Source organism: Alligator mississippiensis, chromosome 2, assembly GCF_030867095.1.
Source record: "Alligator mississippiensis isolate rAllMis1 chromosome 2, rAllMis1, whole genome shotgun sequence".
NCBI lineage: Eukaryota > Metazoa > Chordata > Crocodylia > Alligatoridae > Alligator > Alligator mississippiensis.
Genome location: NC_081825.1, coordinates 237,142,017 through 237,163,254, shown reverse-complemented (window position 1 = coordinate 237,163,254; position 21,238 = coordinate 237,142,017). Strand labels below are relative to the sequence as shown.

General features: G+C 42.6%; 1 protein-coding gene across 4 annotated transcripts in view; it reads right to left on the bottom strand.

The window, feature by feature from the left end:
• Positions 1 to 2,305: 2,305 nt before the first annotated feature.
• TTBK2 (tau tubulin kinase 2) overlaps positions 2,306 to 21,238 on the bottom strand; it is a 222,912-nt gene continuing 203,979 nt past the window's right edge. For 3 of the 4 annotated variants that reach the window (XM_019496582.2, XM_019496584.2, XM_019496583.2), the window contains 2 exons: positions 12,291 to 13,579; positions 2,306 to 10,769 (listed from right to left, as the gene is read on the bottom strand). In XM_019496582.2, the coding sequence (XP_019352127.1) occupies positions 10,301 to 10,769; positions 12,291 to 13,579 (1,758 nt within the window). In that variant the 3' untranslated portion in view covers positions 2,306 to 10,300. The remainder of the gene's footprint in view (positions 10,770 to 12,290; positions 13,580 to 21,238) is intronic. The other variant, XM_059722946.1, reaches the window with a different exon arrangement.

Here is a 21,238-nt window from a genome sequence, read left to right as displayed (position 1 = left end):
ATCCAAATTCTCTGGCTGCCATTTCTTCCACCTACTATTTTACAAAAAGAGGGCAAGGGGAAAGCAATTTGCTATTCAGTAACGCTCCTTACCCCAGCAGTCACTGCTCTGTTACTCCCCTTTCTTCTAAAGAATAAATCGGTGGTTGAAAGAAGGGTTAACTTGTGCCATACCAGCACAAAGCAAGCATCTCTCTACCAGGGTACATGCGAAACATCAGCAATGTTTAGCAATATTTGAAGTTAGGACTGCCGTGACATCACCTTTGGAGATTATTGTGTTACTTTCCCTGGCTCATTGGCTTCTCTTTTCTTCTGATGTTCTTAATCCCCTTCAAGGTTAACTTTACTACCTGTTAATACAGTTTTTTTAAAAGACCTGCCAGTTGCTGTTTAATTACCAGCTGAGTCAAAGTGAAAATATTGCTAATGAGTGTTCTTTCCTGCCAGCATAGTATATTGCATGCAAATTTCTCAAAAGCTCACAATGTCATATGGACAGTGCATTTTTCATTGCAATTAGGATAAGGTATATTCCTTTCATAATGGAAAGCTTTGGCTTTTAGGAAATGTAGCTCTTACAAACAGGCAGTACATGCAGCAATCTTACCAATTTTTATTTTTAAACTGGCAAAATCTGGTTGTTGCATAAGAAGTTTCCCATTGCTTAGGAGTAACATAGGATTCCTATCTACCTGACTAGGCATTTACTCGGTGTTCTCTCATTTTTGTTCATTTTCCTTTTAACTGAGAAAGGCAGCCTGCACTTGTGTTATGGTCTCTTGGCCAATGCTGATGTGACAGTCTAGTTAGAATAGTGAAGTGTGTTCCAGACAGTGGCTCTAGCTGGTCCAGGCTACAATAGCTAATTCTTACCTGTTCACCATTCTTTTGAGGCCATTTCTCCAACGGTTTAATTTCTGAACTTGCTCTCTTTGCACTGTTTCTGGGGAGAGCCTATCCTGAACGTACATCATGCTTTTCTCATATTGAAGTGCGAGTCTATGCTATGGACAATTGGATTTTTAACTGAGAAGTAGTTAATGCTCCTGAATCAAGTGCTGCACCCCCTGAAGCCCAGTGAATAGAATGGGTGGACAAGGGCCTCCTTGGCATTGAAGATTATAAACAAAACAGGCTAGCAACTGCTCACCTCAACCTTTACCTGTTGCAGCTTCCTTATTCCATTGCTGGATCTCTTTTAAGCATAGGCTAGCAAGTGTGCCATTTAGTTAACATTTATCAAGGGCCAGGGTTGGAACCAAAATCTTTTCCTTGTGATCAAGTTCAAATTAACCCAAGTTAAGCAGTGAAGGGGCTATAAATTAGCTCACTGAGCTATCCAGTTCTAGTATTTTGATCTCCATTGTCATACATCAAAGCTGCTGCTCCCTTCCACACCCATCTGATCTACTGATTTATCTGGGCCTGTAATAGATGTATCCTTCCTCCTGAAGCATGTTAAATTCCTTCCTGCTTTTAAACCAAGACCAAATATAGTTTTATGGGAGTGTTATTGACTAAATGAATTCTTGATTCATGTTTTCTGTTGTGGGAAATTACTTAATCTGTTTACATTAAAAATGGGTGAAACCTGTCCCAGCTACAGGAAATTGAATTCACTGGCAGTGCTCCCATTAATGGAAGCAGGATTAGACACTTGATTTGCCTCATCTAGCCTGGCATTAGTACTGCATACCTAGATAGTAATAAAGCTGCAACAGAATTGATGGAATTTCTCTCTCCTCTTATGGACTTACATTGCAATTGTAAGATTTTCAATGAACAGAGCAGTACTTTCAAACAATTAGAGAGAAATGCATGCATGGTACTGGAAAACATAACCACTAATGCTGATGGTGGCCAACCTGTACCCATCTCACCAAACAAGTTTGCAGAAGGGGGGGTAATAAACCTAAGATTGTTCTAATCAGTGGCTTGGTAATACTGCACATCCCAGTACTGCAAATTGCTCAAGAGTCTAAAGGCTCAGCTGCTGTTGGAAAGAGGAAACAGGGCAGTGACGAGAGCAAAGTGTCTCTTACTACTGTAACTTAAAAGTAACAGACTGCTGAATCAGTATGAGCCATGTGATCCAGTCACTCTAGTTTGTAATACAGACCTCTCACTTTTGCTTGTTGTAGTACCAGCAATGTCTCATTTTCATCTTTCTGTGTAAGTGGGGGGAGTATACCACAACTAGTACAGCTCTCCATTTATAAGTACAAATTATAATAGTCAAGAAATATGGTCAAGAAAAAAAAAATTCATCCAGACCTTTATAAAACAGGAAAAGTAATCAAGGATTGAAGTTTTGCATGCTGAATGAATATTTTATTTAGAACCAGTTTATAAAAATAAAATACAAAATAATTTCAAAACAGAACTTAAAACATTGTACAAAGCCTTGATATGGTACAAATGGAAAAAATAAATAATTATACCTTTATGTACAAATGACCATTACAAGGGCAATAGCTCTTCTGCCGATACCTTATGTTCCTGAATGCCTGAGCAAAATTAAAAAAAGAAAAATAATGGCTTATATAAAATTTTCCTGGGGGGTGGGAGAGGATGTGGTTGGGAGGGGGACATGAGTGAAGGGGAAAAAAGCCTGGAGAACTCTCAACACTTGCCACTCACAGTGGTAACAAATACCATATGGGAACAGTTTCCACCTAAATGAGTTACACCATAGATTTTATCCTTAAGTAAATATTTTTATCATATTCAATTAACATTTTATTTTTAGTTACTGTACAGATTTTCATGGTATGTGGTATTGCCCAGAGATTTTCAATAAGCAGCCATCAGTTCACAGATTCCAAAGTTCAGCACTTATCTCAAAGCTTTGCTGGTGATTTCCTTAATTTATTGAATTGAATACTGGTCTGAAAGCAGTTGAAAAATTAGTAGCTGCCAGCAACTGCATAGCAGCTGGTCTCTGGGTTGATTCAATGGAAGAATCAGAAGTCAGAGGAAGACTTCAGAATCTTGCCACCTAGCCAGGAAAGTTATAGAGTGCAGGGAAGATTGCTGGACAACTAATCCTGCAATTCTGTCAGAAAGAGGAAAGGGGTCTCTGTAAAATTGAAAATCAAAGAAAAAAGTATTCTCTTGGTGTCAAACCATGATGATCTTGTTCTGTTATGCAGCAGATGTGGGTTTAGGAGAGCTGAGATGTGGAAAGATTAGGCCCATCACATTGTACTTTATGGGAGATGCATGTTTTCCTGACTTTAGAACATGTATGTACTGGTCAGGTCCCAGATGAACTGGTCCCAAAAGGAGATAAACATCTGCAACTCACAATAACTTCTACTAGAGTTGTGGATGGTCAGCACCTCATGCGAGGAGTTCATCTGTGATACTTCAGAAAAGACTGCATGCCTGGCCACAACATGGCTGCTTCACAGCAATATTTGCTACAATACAAGAAAAGCAAGAACCTGCACTGCGACCACAAAACAAATACTAATTTTTCTGATAAAATAACCGTAACTGTAAATATAATGTCTGCAGAATAGGTCCATTCCTTCAGCCCCTAAAGTCAGAAACTTCTGTTGACTTCAATAAGAGTTTTACCTGTTGGAGAACAGAAAGACAAGCCCAGGACCTAAGGTACATGTAGGCAGGAATAATAGAAGTTGTAGTAAAATATACTACATAAACCAAAGTCTATTGGAAAAAGGTACTGGTGAAAGCCTAAGAGGCAAAACATCTGAAACCACAAATTCATGTGTGCATAAGCAAGACATTTATTTTGGCATTAGCAGTTAAAAGTGCTATATTTAAGGTCAATGTTATTCCGCAGCCCTAATGAAAGATGAATTCTGAACCAAAGCAGAGGCTCCCAATACCATGGAATCTTGAGAAAGTTCAAATCCATGCCTAAACTTTTTGTTCAGAATTTTCTTTCATACCTGCATGACTATTTATGAATATATCCCATCTCTCAATCAAGAGCTTTCCCAGAAGGACATCTGTCATTCCCACAATTGTCCCACATACATAATAAGTATTTTGGAAAGCAAGCGGCAACTGAAAACCACATTGCAAGGGTCTCAAATAAAGGGGTTTTGCCATTGCTGTTAGGAGACACTTTGTTATTAATGATGAAAGAAAAACAAACTCAATTAAAATCTGAATTGATGGTGTAGTCACCAAGTTAACATACAGGACCTAAAGATAATAAACATATTTTTTTCTTAAAGAAAGATATGACTACTAATAGTAAGATAAAGTCAAATGATTTAAAACATGTTGTCATTGTGATCATACAAACACCTCTGCTTCAGAAAGCATGCTAAATAAACTTAGGACGTCATTGCACAATTCACTCACCTTCATTTCACTGGCTTTTTTTTTCAAAGGTTATGGCGGGGGAGGTAGGGAGGAAGTAAGACTGATCTTCAGGTAGGATGGCAAGAACATGTAAAGTAAACTGTATGTACCTATGCATTATCTTAAGACCCATGGTCCATAAGACCTGTCCTTATATGTCATTCTCAGCAAAAAAATGAACCTCTGTCCCTTTTCCAAAGTTACTGATTACTGAAAATTGCAAATGCAATCTAACTAAAAGCAAAGTTCTCTGTCTAGTTTATTTATGCATCTACATATTGCCATATGGCAATGTTGCTATGGCACTGTGCTTTAGTACTTCCTTTTGGAAGTACTAAGGCATGGAGCAGTAACTGCTTGTACTGTGCCATGCGCACAGCACACGATTTGATTTAGCCACTACGTCGCCGTAGTAGTGTACTAAAACGGGAGCACACCACTACAGTGATGTAGCTGCTGATCATGTGTAGACCCATGTGTGATCACTATGTCACCGTAGTGTGCCACAGTGCATCACTATAGCGACGTAGGGCAACTTGTAGATGCATCCCTTGTGTATGCCCCAAAGAGGTGCAAGAAAGGATTAGGTACTGCTCTACAAGTTGTGGTAATAGCAAGGACCATTCAAATCTTTCAGCACCATTAAATACAGGAGACATGATTAGGTGCTACAGGTTGGTTAAATTCCAGGCTGCCAACTGTGGATAGTGGAAGCATAGATGAAGAACTAGTCATCTGAACAATAAAGTGTACCTTTTGTGCCCAGTCCTGCAAGGTGAATGCCCTCTCTCACTGAAGTCAACAGAAGGTGAGGACATTCAGCACCTCCTCACAGATTAGCTTTGTAAGAAAACAAGAGTATTATTTTATACACTAGTGACAGGAAACCAATTGGTGTATTCCTCCAATTCATTTTTGGAAGGTTCAGTCCGTCACAACAAGGAAATGTAAAAACAATGTTTTTAGGTGAAACAAAAGGAAAGAAATATATTTAAAAATATAGGCACGCATCTGGTTCTTTACCCCTAACTTACTTTTTAGAAACTGAAATAATCATCCTCTGGCAGTTCTTCATTGTTATATTGACACTGCTACCAAAAGTCATGTCTCTAGTACAGTGGCAAAAAGGAACAATTCATTATGGAAAAGGCCACATGTTTACAGGAAAAATAATGTAGTATACAGTCTAGCCTTGCCCACATTCTTCTTTACAGGAAAATAATTACACTCTTAGCAGCATTACAGCCCAGTCATTTCCACACAATGTAGAAGGAATATGAGAATTTTGCCCAAGAAAGGATTGTAGGATCAGGCCTGTCATTTGGAAGACGGCCAGTGATGGAATTATGCCAGGGCTGAAGACTGGTAAGTTCGAAGAGGAATTTAGAATAAATGAAAGTACACTAAGGCCTCAAATAACTTTAGCAGCTGAAGTCTAATGAACAAAGAAGCAATGACTGAAGCCATTCCCACACACTTTTATGAACTACCTTCAAAAGATCAAGTTTAATATCTCCCCTGATATAGTTTACTTCACATAACCCTAAGCTATGGAAGCAATGCAGCTCTCAGAACTCAGATCTTGATTAGAAGTGGTTTCAAGCACATCCTAAAACACAATGGACACGATGTTGCCCTGTGGCACATGAGTGTTCTGTGAGGAGTAGGCATTAAAAGCTTCTCACCCATGCAAACAACATGGGCAGATTCTGTTCTGCAAGTTCCCAAAGGTGACTGCCAACTATTGGGACCTCCAGCCTGTAACTGTGGTAGGGCCAAACACTCTTTTGTTAGAGCAGCAGTGTGAACCTAGCAGCATATTACCCACGCCCACCTTAAGCCATCCTATCCTGCTCTAGTGGCAATGCTCTCTGTCAACTCTAGCACAACATATACCTCTTCAGGTTAGGGCAGGATTTTTCTTATAGTTAGAAACACTGTCAATTTATACCATTAAAAGATTTTACTAATATTAGTGTACATTTTTAAGACTGTAAACTAAACACACTCAGTTGTACAAAACAGCAGCACAAAAATCTGTTGTTTGGGAGTGAAGTTTCATATGCTGTTGGATTTTATTGTACTTAATATATTAAGGGGCCCATACTGACAGCTGTATCAAAATGCTCCAAAGCACTGGCCATTCAGGAAGGGACAAATTCTGTCCTCTGCCTAGACTTCATGTGGGTAGAAACACCTCCAACATCAGGAGAATTGCCACAGTTTAGGAGCACATGGGAGACATTAAAGAGAAATTCTGCAGAAGGAACCTTCAAGACTTGTATATCACAGCTCCATGGCAGTTCCTTCTACATAACTGGAGATTATAATGGAAGGAGGGGGTGTCATGAGCCATATAGTTCCAAAGGCTAAGAACTGTGTGTAAACTACTGCAGCCTATGCAGAATAGACTATAGCTGTTTTGAAACCTAGAAAGGAATCTCTGTCTTGCATAGGTCCCCTCCACAAAGCCATTTACTCAGTTTGCAAAGTGACCAATGATTTATCCTTTTATTTTTTTAACAATTGGAGTTAAATGCATAATAATAATGTTTAAATTGCTGGCATTAATTCTCTATAGGGTTCTTGATGATGAGAGAGGCCCCTAAAATATTACAAGGGTAACAATGATATAAGGCTTGATTATTATTACAGTTTCATATGCTAATGGCTAAATTAGTTCATAATACTAAATTTTGTGAACTTAATGGGGCAAAAAGGTACCACATAATCCAGAAAGTAGAAAAGTGAGGGGGAAGAGTACAGGATAGGATAGAATAAACATGTAATGTTGCTTCCATTAGCAATCCAATGGCTTTCTAACCAGCTACTGAATCAGTGTTGGTAACTCAAATCTGTAGTATGCCACTACCAGGTAATATGTTATTCTTTTCCATGCCTTGTACTGAAATAACCATGAGTATCATTACTGGTTTTAACTTTTATCCCCAGTCTGACCTACTTCCACTCTTGTCATTGGCAGGAAGTGCAAGTGTACTAATGTATTTTGACAACACCTACGTTTTCTGGGGTTTTGGGAATAATGTGCAGCAATGGTATCTTTAGTTTCGAGAAGACGGTAGGAAAGCTTCTTTAGATATTATGTTTATATTATGTTTCTCGTCACTGCTAAAACAAGTTATTCCTACAATAATGGTGATTGCCTGTTTCTGGACACCACTATGTCAGGATCCTGAAACACTTTAATTTCCATATAGGGGAAGGCTGTAAAGCCTGGACTGCCCCCACTAAAGTCCATGGCAAAAATAACCTCAGTGAAAGAAAGAGATCTTAAAGACCACAGTGAATGCTCTTCAGAAAAAATGGGGAAAAACATGAGCTGCATTAGGAACCAGTATATGCAGGCCCTGGGGAAAGATATGTATTTTGGGATACAACTCTTTTTACTGTGTACCAGAAATAAATAAGTTAGGAAATCATAAAGGGATTGATTTTTTTTTGTCATTTTTATCTGTTAGATATTCATTAATTAGCACTGCTCCTGTGTCATAAGGAATATTGGAGATGAAAAACTCACATGGTAAAATAAAAACCAGTAATCACAAATCCTATCTTGGAATCAAAGATACAGTACCTTTGAGTTGCTGTTCCTGTTTCACATACAGACACAAGCACAAAACTATAAATAAAAAGGAAATGCTGCAAGGCAAAACACTGGCTTGCTGAGAAATCACCAACCCTTCAATCCCATACTGAGGCGTGATGGCTGTTAGACTTTGTGCATGCCAGACAACTGTTTTCAGGAAACAGGAGATGCAATGTCAAGAGATTCAGGCGCACAACAGAATCAGAACTGCATCAGTTATGGTCCATAAATTACAAATGAAGAATGAGAAAGAGTAAGCGAGTTTATATAAGCATATGTATATATGTGTGTGTATGTGTGTGTGTATATATATATATATATATATATGTGTGTGTGTATATATATATATATATATTTATAAATATTTATATTATATAATTTACCATGAGGACATGCAATTATTAGTATAGCACCTATTATACAATATAATACAAAGAAATAGGCCTTTCCAATGGTACAGTTTCTTCAAAAAAAGCAGGTATACCCTACCTATTGCATTCCTCTGTAGTGCTTGAAACCTGAATGAAATTAAGGTTCCACACTGTGCTACATTACTTACGGGAAACAAAATACATGTTAATAAAAAAATTCCAACACAGTCAGACAGAACAAGTGAAATTCAGTGCAGCTCCAGGACAGCTTTGATGCAGCATTAGAGACGTGTTAGCTCAGAGAAGGAATACTCCCTTTTGAATCCAAAGGTATTAGTTTGGCAGCAAACAGAGGTTAAATAAAAAGCATAGATGCTGGCTGAAGAGGCATATGACTACAGCAAGCAGATCAGTAACTAACAAGGTTTCCACACATCCAACATCCCTGAGATACATAGTATTAGGGATGCTGGTTGCATCTTTTTTATGCTTACACCTCTGAGTTTTACTATTCTGACCTACTATTCCATTTCTGAATGTATTAAAAGCTGCTGTACCTCTAAGTGTCCTACAATGATCCTCTACAGCATGAGTGATTATTAAGAGATATTAAATAAAGTTTGTTTGGGACAATTAAACACCATGGACTTTATTCCACAGACAATGAAGCAAAGCTTCTCAAAGAGACATATGGGCAAGAGGAAGACAAGAATGACACCAAGGAAGTTGTCTAAGATTTGTTTTCTTTATGGTTTTGATGCCAAACATTCTCATACAGACCCTGTAAGAGGCAGAAGTGAAGGCCTATTTGCTCAACTATAAGCCCCCAAAGTTTACAGATCCTGCACTTGCCTTTTAGCCCTAAAAACAACCTACATTTCATCTTTATGAACTAGAATTATAAGGTAAAATGTTAATCAGAGTTTGTAATCGTCTCAATTCCTCCTCAACATTGTTATTCTGAGTTTGATGTCGAGAGTGACATTGTGAATAATGCCAAATGGCTTAAGTGTACCATTACTAATGTGAAAAAGGGCACTCTCTTGTATGCAAATAAGCATGTAAACAGTTACCACACACCTGACCTAACATATACTGCACAATATTGTAAATCTGCAACCATCCTCTGGGGTGCAGACTTTTCCTTCCTTCATCCAGATCTCAGACTGGAATTACTGCTTCCAGGATGCACGCCAGGAGGGAGCATATGGTGCTGGAAGGCAAAGTTAGTACAATTTAAGATAAAGTTCTTAATGCCCTGCAAAATATTGCTATAAAAACTCTTCTGGGAAGTCTAAAATTCATTTTTAAAATGTCATCAATGTAAAAGAAGGGGTAACATTTGTTATTTTTTTAGGTAGGGAAATATGTGCCACGGGAGAGGGAGAATGGGAGGGGCACTGAGTTGACTTGGAAAAAGACGTGCACAGCCTAACACTGAAAAGATATGCAAATCAGAAATATCAGCTGTCCAAATAACGTGCTTATTTAAAACTACAAATACAGGCCTGAGCAGTCGCTGTCTTAGAGGTGGTGGTGTCAATGTAGAAATAAAAACTCATGTTTCAGGTTCTGTTACATATTCTTTTGAGACAGGCCTTAAATAATTAGGCCAACTCTCCTAGCTAAGCAAAATAAAAATAAATAATTTTTAAAAAAATGTTTTAAAACACTCACCTTAGAGATATTTTTAACTTTAAAAGTTTCACGTATCTTCGACTGTCCTGACATTCCTTCTCTGTCCTCTTCCCCCCCTCCCTAACCCACCCCTCGATCTGCTTGCTGCCTGTTTTTAGGCAATGCCTGGCCACTCATTTATACAGTATGTCTTGTCATAAGGAATTTATTATATGGTAACTTTCTTTTGAAAGCGAGGATTCAACACTGATTTTTTTTTGATTTTTTTTAAATACACAGTACACAGACATAACATGCATCAGATTTAGAAGGAGGCTTTTACACCTGTCAAGGCCCAGTTCCTATCTGCTAAGTTTACTGGTGGATTTGCTCTTCCCTGTCGGGGTTTTAGTGTTTGGGGAGTGGTGGTAAGAACTGCTAGATCCTTTCAGACCATTCTTGCTTGGTTTACTGCAGCAGTGATCTTGTTGGCAGGATCTCCTAGAAGATGAGGAGCCTGAATGGCTAGGAGGTGATTTACTCCTTCCAAGGTGTGGGGATGAACTCCTCTGGTCATGGTGAGGCCTCCCAGCCCGGGATGGTGAAGAACTGGCAGTACGGGGTAAAGAAGAGCTCCTAGGGGAGGCACTAGGGCTGCGTCGGGGGATGACAGGGCTTTTGGGTGGTGTTTTGGGGCTATGTGGAGATCCTGGACTCTTACACTGGGTGGAACTCCTTGGTCTTTGAGATCCATTCTGAAGGATTTGAGCCAGACGAGAGATAAGGTCCGAGTCCGAGCTGCTACTCCCAATGACTCTGTACCTGCGTAACCTTTAAAAGAAATTAAGTGAAATTATTTCCACAACTTGGTTCTACTTTCTCCACTACTGCTCACCAGGGATCCTGGTTTTCTCTGTTTAAAAATCATAAATTCTCTGATTTAGCCAAAACAGAAAGAAACAAACACGTGTACACAAACAGCCCCCCCCACCCTTACACACAGCCCCTGCTGCCAATGGCAGCAGCAGGCAACAGGCCCTTGGGGCACTCATGGCCCACAGCAGGTGGAACCCCCTGGAGGTACACAGTCACAGCAAGCCCCAGGATGGCACATGGCTGGGCTGCTGGCTCCATCACATGGGGCTCACATGCAGTTCCAGGATTCTCTACCCAAGTCCTGTGCCACGGGGGGTAGCCCCACATGATGAAGCCCCACATGATGAAGCCAATAGTGCAGGTAATGGGGTGCAGCAGGGAGAGGGCTGGAACCAGACCAGTTGCACAGCACAAAGCTCTTCGCCATTCCCTGTGACCCGCACATGGCAGCGAGGGGCTGGGCCACTGGCTCCATCGTATGGGGCTGTCCCCAGAGGCACACAGCTTAGGTGGAAAACCCGGGAACTGCATGCGAGCCCCAGGGAGCACCATGCAATGGAGCCAGGCGGACCCTGAGCCCCCACCAGCCCAAGCTCTGTGCTCCTGCCACCCCACCCTAGGCCACTACCGGCCCTGGGCCTGGGGAACTGGTGTGAGCCCCACACTGCCGCTGCACTCCCACCCACCACTGCTTCCCTCCCACTCACCAAAGCCACCACTGCCACTGTTGCCACTATTTCCGCTCATCCACCACCACCACCCTTCCTTTGCCTGCTGCCGCTGCTTGCCTACCTGCGGGGCCGGGAGTCAGGGCCATCCCGTGGGCGAGGGTGGTAACACATTATGTGCTGTCCTGAGGGAGTAAGTAGGGCTCGGCCCCATACAAGCACAGCAGGAGCAGCCCAGGGCCAGGCTGGATACAGTAGAATGGTAGGCACCTGCCCTCAGGCTGAATGAAATCACCTGGTGGACCAGATTCAGCCTGCAGGCCGTATTTTGTCCATCCCTAGTCTAGACACACAAGAAACAGGATCATGGCTGCCTATCCACAAGGGCCCACGAGTAATTGGCCTACACTTGACTGACTTTAATGGGTTCATTGACTTCAATGAGTTTTGTGAGTTTTTAAGCACTACTTAAAATCAGGTCACTTTCAATTATGTTCTGAATACAGATTTAACTATAGACAAGCATTTTAAAATTCTGCTGGTCTATTAGAGAGGTCAGCAGGGATACTGCGACATCCTTCGGTCACACGCTAAAGAACTGCAAATGTCTAACATCTGTTTTTAAGCTAAAGTTCTTTTTAACCAGTCATGGTATTTCTCACATAACTCAAAAACAGTACTTTTAAAAGAAATGGGTTTACAAATGACAGAAGGTCTGGGCCATCGCCACTGCTTACTTACTGCAAACTTATTCCAAACAACTCTAAAGTAAAATATTTAAAAAGTGTTTCTAGGTTGCCTGTATTACCTGGCTTCTACCCCAGGTCTTGGTGGTGGTCTTCCTGGTGGTGGCCGAGGAAAGAACTGAGCTGAGCTTGAACTGGTGACTTGATCAGTAGTAGCCCAAGACACTGGCCTTGGAATCTTGCTTTTTCTGGACTGAGGGCTACTGGGTGACAAAGAGCCATCCTCACCTTGCTTGCCCAAATGTGAGTCCAGTGTCAGTCTGGAAAAAGAGGATAAGACTTCATCCTCAGAAAATGGTACAGGAGCAGCAGACACTTTTTCCTCCAGTGACTTATCAGAGGCACTTGAGAGGTCACCAAGGAAGGATTTAAGCTGTCTCTTTTCCACAAGTAGCCTGACCAAGTCTGTCTGATGTGCCTTCTTTAAGAGAAGTTTTTCCTTTGCTGACACAGGAGAAGTGGATTCTGATGTCAAGTCTATCTCTTGTGCTAAAACCGGTATGCGACTCTGCCTGAACACAAAGGGTGATCTAGCTATGTCTTTCTTGGACTGATGAGAACTCTCATTCTCTGAAATGCAATGAAACAATTCTCCATTTCTTGGGGCATTTTTCTCTCTTTTGCCCTCCTGATGCAAAAAAGTAGTAAGCGCCACTTGGTGGCATTTCAAGTCTTCAGCATGATCATTTTCCTCATTATCATGGAAACCATTTTCCTGCACTGCTACTATTTGTTTTCCTTCTCTCTCAGCAAATGGGTCAATAACTCTTGATGGAACAACATCTGTCCTTTCAGCTCCTGTTGATTTCAGAACTTCAGGGTCTGCATCTTGATTTGGCACCAAGCAAGAAGTCCTTGGCTTTGATTCTTCAGCAGATTCAACAGTGGCTGGAGGTTCCTCCTCTACAGATTTTGAGTTTGCTAGTGGAGGAGAATTCTGCCCTTTGCTTAGTATTTCAATGGCATCCTCAGAAATGATGGGAAGCCTTTCTTCTTCAGATTTTATAGGGAGATGTTCAGGGTCTTCCTCTTTGTGCCTCCTGCTATTTTGTTCAAATACATCCTTTTGGCCATACTCTATTAATTTGACACATTCTTTGACATGTTCTTCTCTCCCAAGCCCCTCCTGGCTGATATGATCTAACTGAAGCACCAAATCTGGTCTGCTGGCACTATTTGGAAGTGCACTGTCTGTCACTATCAATCCAAGAAAATTCTCCTTAGGAGAAGAAAGTTCCACAGTGTTTTCCATAGGCTGACTGTCCTGGTCTCTCTTCTCTAGCTGGTGGCCATAATGAAAGCTCTCAGAAGCAGACTGGGTGGATGCCACTGAAGGCCTGAGTATGGTTATCTATAATAGAAAATTAAAGGAAAAAGATGAAAAGCTGAGGAATACCATGTTATATAGACTACATTTGTTAGAATACAGTGCATGTTCAAAGTTTTCCTGGTTCTGTCGATTATCATGTTCAAATAATAGAATAAAAATTAGCTAATTTCCTAAACAGCATTTCATAAACAGAATTAGAAAATAATAATCTCCACTACCTTGGGACAAAATGTGTGGTGTGTGCCATGTGAAAACAAAAATGATCTCTGCCAAAAAAGGGGAGCATCATCAAGAATCCTGCCAGAGAACAGTTTACTCCTGAAGCTGGTTCTTAAGTTTTATATTTTATTTTCATAATATTGTGCATATTTTTAGGGGGAGGTTTTATGCATTCACATTCATATTAAGAGTAAAATTGTCAGAAGTGCACATTACTGTAAAAACTGTCAAACTGTGCAGTCAGGAATGAAAGAGGAGGAAACTTGATGACTGGAACTTGATGGTGGCCACAAAATCCTCCTGGATTCTTTGCCATGGGAAGGGGAAGCTGATTGCAGCCACTTTCACTGCTGCCAGGGAATCTGCAGTGTTATACAATAGGTGCCACTAGAACTTGCTGCAGTAGAAGTTCTCTACAGAGCTCAATGTGCTTTTAGAGTATCAAACAGAACGATACCATTGGTTCATAAAATCAGACTCAACTGTTAGGTCCTGGGGGCAAATATCTCAGTTAATACTGACTATATTAAATCTACTTCTATGAGAGCCAAAAAGGCACTGGGAGCTGACAGCAACATGAACAATATGTATGTAACAGCTATACTGAGGTTCATTCTTTTTGTTCATTTTTAACAATATCATGTAAGCAGGGACTTCTGTTGTTTTAGGATCATGTTTGCCTTCAAGCACAACATTCAGCTGACACAAGTAATTTACAGAAACAACACAAGAAGCATTAGCCATATTGCATAACAAAACTGAAGTTACAGAAACTGATTTTTTTGCGTTAAGGAAAAAATAGCCACATCATTCTGTGATTTATTACACTGCTCTTAAGTCCCTAAAATTTTAGGTTATCATTCCAATATTTAAATCTTAGACTATGGGATGCAGTTCAAAAAACCTATAGAGCGGTAGCCAGCTGTGTTAGTCTGAAATCAGGCAGAAGGTGGGATAAATTTGCACCTTCAAAGACCAAATAAATCAGAGATGTATAGCATAAGCTTTTGAAAGCAGATGGCTTGCTTCATCAGATGCTGTGAAGGGACTGCAGGAAGTAGAGCTACCAATCAGAAAGCAGCTCTACTCTTTGTATTCTAATCATTAATTCGAATTCCCTACCTTTGTATTCTAATCACGGCTTTCTATTTAGCAGCTCTGCCTCCTGCAGCTCCTTCACAGCATCTGATGAAGTAAGCCCTCTGCTTATGAAACCTACGCTATACATCTTTGTCTTAGTCTATAAAAGTGCAAATCTACTCTGCCTTCTGTTAGTCAGCTAGAAACAGGAGTTTACACTTGTGAAGCTGGTCTTAGTGCACCACTGCCTTTGTGAAGGTAATATTTTAGTAGAAAGGATGAACATCTCTTCTCCTGCCACTAAAGTACGAAAAATTGAATTTTCACTGGCTGTAGAAGGAGAAAGCGAAGAAATAACCAGAAAGAAGGAAGGTAGCTGAAATCCCAAATCCAACTGGGATTGAACAATCTAGAACTGGTGCCATTGGACCAATCACATCCATCTACGTCCGAGATCTTGATGAAAACCTCATTGAAGTTTCCAGTTACAACACAGACCTGGCTGCGGAGAAGAAAAAGTGAAATACTAGTTGACAACTTTTCTCTGCTTATCCCCTTCCTTGCTGATTTTTATGTAAGACAAATTAGCCATGATTTTACCTTTTTTTTTTTTTTTTTTGCAATTTTACTTAGATTTTTTGCAATATCTGGTAGATAGGGCAAACCTATGATTTTTTTGCAGATTTCAACTGGGAATGACAATGCAGTAGCTTTTCCCACTTAGGACCTTGTTACACCTTACCCTGTGAGCTGCACAAACGTTGATAAGTGTTAGAGCTAGCTTGAGTTTGGAGCAGTCGCACTTCAGGTCAGCAGGAGCCTGGAGGGCTGAAAGGTAAGAATCTTCCTCCCCAGCCCCCCACCCAACAACCCCATTCCAGGCTTCCCCTTCACCCCCCACCCGCTAGGGATCCCTCCCTGCTTCCTGTCTCCCACTGCCCCTGTGGCATTACTTACTTGTGGCTGCCTGCACTATCAGTACCAAGGGAACAGGCAGGGAAGGGCTAACCTGCCTGTCTGGCCGCTGCTTCTGCTGTTGCTATTTTAATACACTGGGATTTGGAATTGTAGGGGCAGGGGTGTACTGGTTGTGTCTCCCAGGGTGGCTGGGAGGTGGGAGCAGTAGGGAAGGCACCCTGCCCTGGGAAGGAAACCCCAGCTCATGGGGACCCTATCTGGCCCCCTACCTTGTTCCCCCGCTGAGCCTCTAGACCCCACTCCTGGGCCTGTCCATGTCCTGCAACCTGGCTAGCTGGCATGTGCTCTGCAAGCTGACTGCATGTGGTTGCAACCCTGGGGTGGAAGGAGGAGTTGGCTTGGTGCCAGCACCCCACACCCCTAGGCAGTAGAGTTCAGGGGTGGAAAGTCTGTCCACACAACAGGGGGGTTGGAGAGAAGGCACTGCATACTAGGATGTTGAAGGGCTGCAACTTGGATGGTTCACCTGTGGGGAGTGACCACACATTAACGGAACATAAACTGTAAAACGGATGAAAGATCCACCTCCCTGGAATGGTATGACTAAGTCATTTAAAGTGTGCTTAAAACTAGTTTCAGGTGTTAATGTGTAGACAACCCAGGGATTAAGAGCTCCAAGAGCTGCTTTAAATTAATGTGCAACAAAGCCCCTAGGTGTCTAGAATCCTTGTCAGCAAATGGCAAACTGTATTCTCATTTACCTGCTAATTTGCTTTCAGTGACTGGATCAATACAGTACAGTCCCTGTTACTCTCCTATTCACTGAATCAGAATGACATGTTGAAAACCAATCAAATTGAAGAGTGTTTACATCCTCAAGGGTACTGTCCTCTTCTTTCTAATTTCAGTCTGATTCATTCATCATAAGGAAACTTTACCTTCATTTTAAGTGGTAGTCTCTATCTCACTTCACGATTCAAGGAAAAATTCAAATGTTTTCTGAGGTCTTAAATGTACTATACTGATCCAGTCATCAAAAACAGAGAAAGTAAGCATAAAAAATGTTCATGACTGGTCTACTACTGCACAGATCCTGGGTTTTAATAAGAAATACCCTAAGAAACATTCAGAGTATGAAGGGAAATGTACAAGAATGGAGAAAAAATGGGATGTTACATTCCAGGAAAAAAGGACCAAGAAATGGGACAACTTTCTAACATCCTATTCCCCTTTAATTGATCTCCCTAATGAATCACATCTCTAAGTACTCCTTTTTTTAAAGTTTAAAACACACCATTCCTAATGTCCATAAGCCATTTTGCCTCATGGACTGTAATTTAATCCTAATGATACGGAGGATCTCTACAGGATACTATAGAAACAAAGCTACCCTTCTCCATGCATGAAGCCCTAGTTCCCTATGGTTCCAGGAATTGATATCTGTATCTTTAAGAATTCAGGGGCTAAATGTTATGAAAACCTTAAGGAAATCTGAACCCTTCCAGTCCTATGTCATGCTGATAAAACAGACTATACCAACTAAGAGATTTTGGACAACAGGCTGCTTTGTGAGATAAGAAAATGATTTGGTCCACCTCATCTGAAACCCTAATGTTGTTTCAGAAGTTCTCAGTCAAAAGGCAGGCTGAGAGATTTCAGGAATCTGATTCTTGATGAAATGCTTGTCCTTATCATAGCAGGTCTTGAACACAAGAGAATAAGGAAATGATCCAGATGAGAGATACAATTAGGAGGTCAGCAGAGGAGGATCTATGTGATCTCACCAATGTTGCATATCGTTAAGTGCTGACTTCTTATTTTTTCTAACGTATCTTCCAAACAAAGACAAAAGAAGAAAAAAATCATAAACAAATCTGTTAATCCATGTAATAGAAAATGTGCTGTACTCCAAATGCCCTGGTTCTGGACAACTGATAGACTACTGCATCTAGATTTTTTTTCTTGTTCATAGATTTATAGAGAGGATCCCCATTGTTTAGAAAGTTACCAAATATTTCTGCGCAAAGCGTCTAATCTCTTGGCAATACTTCTGATATGATGAGCTAGCATGCATGGCAATTCAAGTCATATGAGATTCATAGAGCTTTTACTAAGTTCTCTTCCACTTAACTGAAGACAAGAAGAGACTTGGGCTGTTGGTGTGTGGGAGGGGAGGCAGAAGCCCCCTTCCCAACATGTCCTGGGATCCTGCCTGACGAGCCCCGATACTCACCGCAGGGACTGGGACAAGCGGCAGCTGAAAGAACACGCCGACGCAGGCTCGGCAGTTCCACAGCTGCCTGAGCCTGCGGATCAGTGAGCCCCGGGGGCAGGGCCTAAAAGCAGTGCCGGCTGCTTAAAAGGCAGCTGGAGAAACACCCAGCTGCTCGGAGGGAGCGGAGAACACCACCAGGGAGAGACGGGCAGTGTAGCTGAGCAGGGAGAGGCAGAGCGCTGACGGGGAGAGGCAGGTGGCGGAGCCGGGTAGGAGCAGTGGAGCTGGGCACGTGGCAAGAAGCCCCAGCGTCCGCCAGGAAACCCCGGTGAGGAAAACCACAGGTCAAGGCTCAGGGAGCTGAAGTTGGCCGGAGGGGCATGGCAGGGAGAAGGAGGTCATCCCCGCCATTGTGAGTGAAGACCAGGCTGCACTGGAACACTCAGGTACCCTGGTGGAGAAGGGCAGCGAGCAAGGACAAGACCCAACGGGCAGCTGGGTGAAGAGGGAGGAGCAGATGGCGACTGACACAGAGCCCAGTGGGGAAAAGGCGACCTTTACCAGGTGGTGGGAGCAGGAGAGATTAACTCCAAGCCTGCTGATCCCTGGGAAAGGTAACCAGAGGGACAGACGAAGATTTATTCGCCCATCCCAGGGAGGTAAAGGGGTCCTGGGGAGCCAGAGTCCCATTATACTTAATAGGCAGACGCCAAACATCTTCACTTTGAACAAAGAAACTTCTAAGTTATCATTACCCCAGGCAGGGCACATTTTAGTTGCAATTGACAGCCAAACATACCTGGCCACACTTGGGTGGGCCTCACGGGTGAGAAGTGATAGTCCCAGGGAAGATTACAGGGAGCAGAGCTCTCCCAGGCTATGGATGTGGTAAGGGTGGGGTAATGGGGAGGCTTGGAGCCCCATGAAGAAAGACCAGGGCCACGACCTCTCTGGGACCACCGACAGAGAACAGACTCCCCATCTATCAACATCCAAGTCATGGCAGGTGAGTAGGGACAGCGCTCAGAACCATCTAGGTGGCCTCAGGGTGTGGTCTCACCCTGATGTCGCTGGGGAGGAAGGCACCAACCAGAAAGGGGCCGAAGCCTTACAACACCTACCAGCGACACTGTCCCACTCAATTTTGAGAGAGAACTACTAGAGGTGCACCAATACATTGGTCCCATATCAGATAGGCTCTGATATAAGAAAAATTGGCAGTTTCAGCAATCAGCTTTTTTTGGCTGTGACCAATAACGTTGCCAATAAATACCCCATGCATGCACACAGCCGAGTCCAGCTGGTAAGTCTGTTGTGAAGGGGAGGTGGGAGGGAGGGCGCAGATTGAGACCCCCGTGGTAAGGGAGGGAGTGGGGCTGGAGTAGGGGCAGGGGGCTGGGCTGGGCTGTGCTCAGGGCAGGTAGCAGCAGTGCTAGGAGAAGGGCTGTGGGAGGGGGGCTGCAGCCACCCCAAAATTTGTCATAGCCCTCCAACCCTCCCTTTCCAGCACTGCCACTGCCTGCCCCAAGCACAGCCCCAGCCCGACACCCCCACTGGGAAGAGTCCAGCACCACCCCAGCCAGCAGGAGCAGTCTGCCCTCACCCCATGCACAGATCTGGGGGCACACGTCCCATGCCCTCCCAGGATACGTGCAGCAGTGGAAGCCACCCCCCACGCCCACCAGATGAGTCACTTGTGCCTCTGTCCCACACTTTACCCTGGCTGCTGCCCCAGTCCCAGCCCGCAGTGGCAGGCTGCCCTCACCCCATGCACAGATCTGGGGGCACATGCCCCCCCCCCATGCCCTCCTGGGGCGCGTGAAGTGGTGGGAGGTGCCCCCCGGATGAGCCACTTGCGGCTGTGTCCCGTGCTCCACTCCAGCTGGGCATTGCCTGACTCTGCCCCACTCCCTCCCCCACTGCAGGGGCCTCAATCTTCACCACCCGCCTCGCCCCTTCCCCCACAACAGACTTATCAAGCAGATGCTGCTCTCCAAGCTGCCCACCTGCATATCAGAAGTCATATCAGTATCAGCCAATATGGCTCCTTAAAAATCAGCCATCGGTATTGGCCCAAAAAATCTCTGTTGGTGCACCCCAAGTAACTACTCTTATGCTGGTTTAATGAAGACATTCTTTCTCCTTCTAAAGTTCCAGAAAGCCAGCAGGCACTCTTAAGCTCAAACATGTTTATGTGGAAACAGTTCTCTCTGCTTGACCATGCTCTCTCATCTGGCTGGGTTCTCCTGTGCATGCATGAGCCCGGTCAGGCTAAGTTAGCTGTGATGTGAAGCCTGTTTATTTCTTGAAATGAGATGCTTTTCAACAGATTTGTGCAGTTTGGGCACCTGAGAAGAAAGAGATTCATGTCCTTTTTTTTCTTGTTAGATAGTCTAGATTTCCACTAGACCCAGGAGGTAGGAATTGCCAGGTGAAGAACCCTGTACTGAGCACATAGGAGAAATGCATATGATACTGGAAAAAAAAGGGAGGACAGCTTTCTGGGTCACTGACCCAGACCACAAAATGAAAACTGCTGACAATTTTAGAGTTTCACAATTCTCTCTTTGAATGGGAATATCCCTTCCTTCACAAGGCAGGTAGAATACCTTCTTATTATTCACTATAAACACCAGGGACTCAAAAATGCCTAGTGTGTCTCATTTACCAGCCTCAGCACTCAATCTTGACAATTAATCAATAGAAGTGATAATTTAACGACACGCTTAAGCAGAGATCTTTCTTGCAAGGGCTGCTGCAACTTCAGATGTGGCTTTGAAAAAACCCAAAGCAACTGAGGCCAAGCTAGAAGGAAAGACAATATTTAAAAAGCTGGTTATCTAGCAGAAATAATAGATCTATGAGGCTATAAGGATGTGGGAGTAAGACTCTTTAAAGATCACAAAAGTAGCAAAACCTTTACTCTCTGGTAGTCAGGGCAAAATTAATAGTTTGCAACCTGAATTTTTGGTTTCACTAGGACCCAGGATAATTTTTCCACTAAGCTCTTCTTTGGATTACAAAAGACCTGAACAAAAACTCCAGAAAATATTTTTCCATGGTACTAAGATGCTGGCTCCAATCCCCAAGAGATGGAACATCTTCTAAAGAAAATCTTCCCTGTTGGCTAAAGAAAGAGGAAAATGATGTGCTACTACCCTAGGAAGAGAAGGAAACTGCAGGGATTTGAGAAAATAAATGAGACAGATTATTACTGTATGAAGAAATTCCTTCCCACGGCCCAAATC